Here is a 4,473-nt window from a genome sequence, read left to right as displayed (position 1 = left end):
AGTTAAATTAAATACATACAATTCTATTCACTTTATTAGAAGTCAGACATAACAGGTCATAATATAAAGCTGTTTCAAGAAAGTTTTGCATATACATTTTCAAAAAAATAATAAAATTATAAATAACTTTTTTATTAACCAAAATAACTTGTATACAGGTTAAAAGTAAAATTTTTGAAAAATTACACGAAAAGCTTCTGTTAACTTTATATAAATTGATAGAAATTTCTATTTCTATTTTTTACAAGTATTTAAAAAATTTCGTCCAAACAAGTCTAGTTTCACATTAAAAATATGAGAAAACCGTGTGCATTGTTTTACAAACAAAAACAAAATTCTACTCAACTACTGATAACACCTTTAATCCATAAACCAAGCTCATAACGGAAGAAAAGTTCTGTAGAAGTACATATGTTACTAGTAAATGGTCATATAAAAACTATTAACATTCAACAATAGTACAATTTTGTTATTTCGACCTACGCCCAGATATAAAGCTTGAAACTCTTATCAATGTTTACATATTACACGAGTTTAACATCAGATACGAACCGTAACATACAAGGCATATATAGACAAATTAGATCTCTAACGCTTAGCCACAGCAGGAGCCACAGGCAGGAAGTGAATCTGTAAGTGCACAGAAGATATCTTTAGCAAACGAAAACTACAAAGGAAAAATAAATATCTAAATAACTAAAGATTAAAAGCAATGTAAACAATAATAAACTTACTATGATCACGTCCCCTTATACTATCTAGACCACGGACATTGTCAAGACCCCCACGAGGAGGGCCTCGTGGACCACCACCGTATGGTCCGCCGCCACCACCACCACCAGGTCCTCCTCCAGGAGCACCATCATCCCATTTTTTGCCGACAGCACCTTTTCTATAGGCATCTGATTTTTCCATCTAAAGAGTGAAACATCATGAGCATGCATGAATTCTATACAATAACCACATATTCCTTAAATTCTTTTCTGTGAATCAAGAAACGTTACCGAGAACATTGTTGCAAAAAAGACGCTAATGAAGTTAACAATGGCCCAGAAAAAATCTGTGATTGTTTTAAGCCGCCATATTGATCGCTTTGATTTGACAACACCTGCACAAAATGCATCAAGCTCCCATTAAGAATCAATATGAAGACATATAATCATTTAAGTATAAAGAAAGAAATCCTCTTAAGTCCCAATTTTGAAAAAGTTTACAGTAAAATGAAAGGCAAAACAATTCAAATATATAAAATCAAAATGAACACCTCAACTTCTGAAGATGTTAGATTACTTCTATAAAAGTAGAAGTGTATAAGTTGATTTTAAATTATATAAGTGCAATTCATTTTAATTACATAGTTCTTTGTCCTAAAAGCATTCAGTTATACAAATAGGGCCTACAACAGATTTCTTTTCGATCCATCACACAAGCCAAAAAACTGTCTACGCATTTAAAAGCAGTACAATAATATTCCAGATATTTAGTTTCAAAGGAACCACATAATAGCTAGTGACCTTAAGTAATGTTAGTCCAGAGCTTATTTTGGGTTGTTACCCTTAAAAGAAAAAGTTAGACCAACAGAATTTTAAGAAAAAAACTTTCAAAAAAAATTAATGAAAAATCTTTAAGTAGGATCTTTTAGAGAAGCTAGTTTTAGGAGAGTTTTTGGTTTCTGCTCCATTTTCTTCTGTATTTCAAAAATCTAATCATCCAAGAAATTTTAAGTTATACTCAAAGGATTATAGAATTACCATACATCTATAAACTTCAATTTTTATTAAGGTACTTTTCAAGCTACAAAAAAAGTCAGGCCAAACACTACCATAGTTTCACTCTAAAGTTTCAATCAGTAATGCTTTCTTATCAGGCAGCAATAGCAATAAAAAAATAATAACATCAAGCTAAACATCACAGAACATAAGATAGAATTACAATCCATCCAAACCAGGGAAAGAAACAACATTAAACAAGAGAATAAGCATTAAAAGATATATCAGTAGCTTTCACTAGGAATTTGGCCAATAACTTTTCCATCAAATTTCTATTTTTCAAGTTGATCAATAACTTCAACTACAAATTTGGCCATTTCAAGCAAGTATATTTTCAGTCACAAGCATCTAGGCTAATTATGAAAATATTACAGCAATCTTTGTATAAAACGCAATAAAAAATGGGTAAAATAAAGATCTACAAGCAAGAAATGGGAAAGGGAGCAAAATCTTTTACATCTATCCTTGAATATATGTACCCAGTGCAAAAGAAAACGACTGCTTTGTACCTCATTTGTATATCTATCAAAATTTATATTTACGTCATATGTTAATATATAAAAATAGTTCATTAATTTGATAACATGTTTTGCAATAAAAGATAACATAATTCTTAAGAAAGTGGAATTTAAGCAAAACTCAACCTCACAAACCAACTTAATAAGGCAAGGTTTGCACGCATCTATATATTATGATTTGTCATTATCACTAGTCAATATAGGTTATTCAACATACCCTCTCATGCTCAGGACTGTACATCTCTAGCGTGGACTAGGAAAAACCAAATTGGGCGTGACACGATATACCCAACAAATTTAATAAGGATAGGCTCTAAATGGCTATAATACCATATTAAGAAAGTGGTATTTAAGTCTAACTCAACGTCACAAACCGATCGAATAAAGTGAGGTTTGTCACAAACCGATCGAATAAAGTGAGGTTTGTGCTCACTTATATATTCTGAATTAACCTTATCTCTAGTTAATGTGGATTCTTCAACAATGATTATGCTGTTTAGAACTACATTCCATAATTTTCTCCAACACGTTTTCTAGATAACAAATGTACAAAAGAATGAGAAGATGAGAAATCATTCTTCGTTGTGGCACAAATACGTAATCGAAAAAGACAAGCTCATGATTCACCAATGCCTCTGAAACAGATAAAAAGAAATTGATCCAATTCAAATTGAAATGACACACCCTTGATTCACCAACAATAACACCAAATGACCTCCTCTAAATGGTAGTAACTGTTATTTACTCCAGCAACTCCACTACGTAGTTTTCACTTTCATTATAACAACCGCCTCGGCAACAGATACTATCTCTGCATTACTGACATTACTAGTTACATTTGGAGCTAATGTGATGGAAAACAAGAAAATGAAACTGATCACAATCCCTCGTGGAAGAGTTGAGCTCCATCAGTTCTTCAGAGAAACTGGACAACTATCTTGCATGAAAACAGTTATGGTACCAGTACCCGGAAACGATACAGAATCGAGCATTTTTTTAAAATTTAAAGGTATGGGTATGCTACTGAAGAGTATAAAATATTAGTATGTTATAGTCAAAACATCTAACAAACTAGTATCTCGCATCTCACAAGCAAGGATAGAATGATAAATAGAGAAACAAGCATGAGAAAATGAGAGGAAATAAATCTGGAAAACTGACATTGGGGGAAGGGGGATCAAATTACCATATAAATGTTCTAAAAAAGAATTTTGACAAGTACTTATATACACCCAGCATGTACTTTTGGTATCTGATGTGTATATGTTACATTTGAAAAAATGAAGTAGTCATGCTTCAAAGCAGGATTAACCTATTCTCTATACATCAATTGATTAGTAGATTCCTGTTTTACTTGTTTGTTTCAGCAATTTAGTTCCGTTTGATCAACCATAACTATGTCGCGTACATCTTTTTTCACCATTCGATACAAAAATAAGTGATTTCACACCAGACTATATTATACTACGCCACCATAAACACGTTTAATGAAAAATCAGAAAAAAGAAAGATAAAACTTCATTGATAAATTATTGAAAGGAAAAAAGGAAAGCCGATCAGTATGATTCTGAAAATATAAGGTTGTCAGCAATCATCGAAAGTAAGTAATTCTGAGATTTCAGAATTAGGAAGCTTGTTTCAAAAACTAAAACAGAATTAAAAAGAAAGTATTGGATCTAAAAGAAGATATTATAGGTTCTACAAATGCAAGTGTCACCGATGAATCGGAAACTGAACATAGGGAAATACGAAAATAATAAATACATAAATCAGATAAAAAGGAAATTGATATGAATAAGAATTGAGAAGAGGAAGATACCTCGCTCAACGTAAGCCATGGAGAATATTGCTGCAATTGAACGGAAAAGGGGAATTGGGTTTCAATTTGTTCTTATAGTTTGTTAAAATCAACGCTCTTCTAGACTCAAGGTCAATTCTAGCCCCAACGCAATTTTCACACGTGTCTTGTTTTTATTGGTTGACAATAAATGTAGGTGTCATTTGTATTGACACGGGCCGGACCCAACGAGTGTCTACCCACGGCCCCTACAATTCCATGGATATTTCTTTGGGTACCCCTAAATGTTTCTTCCTGCATCCCTATAATTTTCAAAATACTAAAATTAACCTTTTCAGTTTTATTTCAAAGGGCAGCGTTATTGTGATCGTTGGTGCAGGTACGTTGA

The 4,473-nt window shown here is 32.3% G+C and overlaps 1 protein-coding gene across 1 annotated transcript; it reads right to left on the bottom strand.

Annotated features, from left to right (window-relative positions):
• Window positions 1-359: 359 nt before the first annotated feature.
• LOC137827158 (uncharacterized) lies at window positions 360-4,254 on the bottom strand. The gene is made up of 4 exons (XM_068633381.1): window positions 4,107-4,254; window positions 1,005-1,108; window positions 735-915; window positions 360-630 (listed from the first exon to the last, which is right to left on the bottom strand). The coding sequence occupies exons 1-4, from the start codon at window positions 4,123-4,125 to the stop codon at window positions 596-598; spliced, it is 339 nt and encodes a 112-aa protein (XP_068489482.1). The 5' UTR covers window positions 4,126-4,254; the 3' UTR covers window positions 360-595.
• Window positions 4,255-4,473: the final 219 nt, after the last annotated feature.

The sequence above is a fragment of the Phaseolus vulgaris genome, chromosome 8, assembly GCF_000499845.2.
Source record: "Phaseolus vulgaris cultivar G19833 chromosome 8, P. vulgaris v2.0, whole genome shotgun sequence".
Taxonomy (NCBI): Eukaryota; Viridiplantae; Streptophyta; class Magnoliopsida; order Fabales; family Fabaceae; genus Phaseolus; species Phaseolus vulgaris.
This window is presented reverse-complemented; position numbering and strand designations above follow the sequence as displayed.

What these genes read in the sequence shown, in the direction of transcription:
- LOC137827158 (XM_068633381.1), bottom strand. An exon ending in TTTTTGCAACAATGTTCTCG is followed by an intron (nt 916 to 1,004) that starts GTAACGTTTCTT and finishes TTCACTCTTTAG; the next exon opens with ATGGAAAAATCAGATGCCTA. An exon ending in TATAAGGGGACGTGATCATA is followed by an intron (nt 631 to 734) that starts GTAAGTTTATTA and finishes GTGCACTTACAG; the next exon opens with ATTCACTTCCTGCCTGTGGC.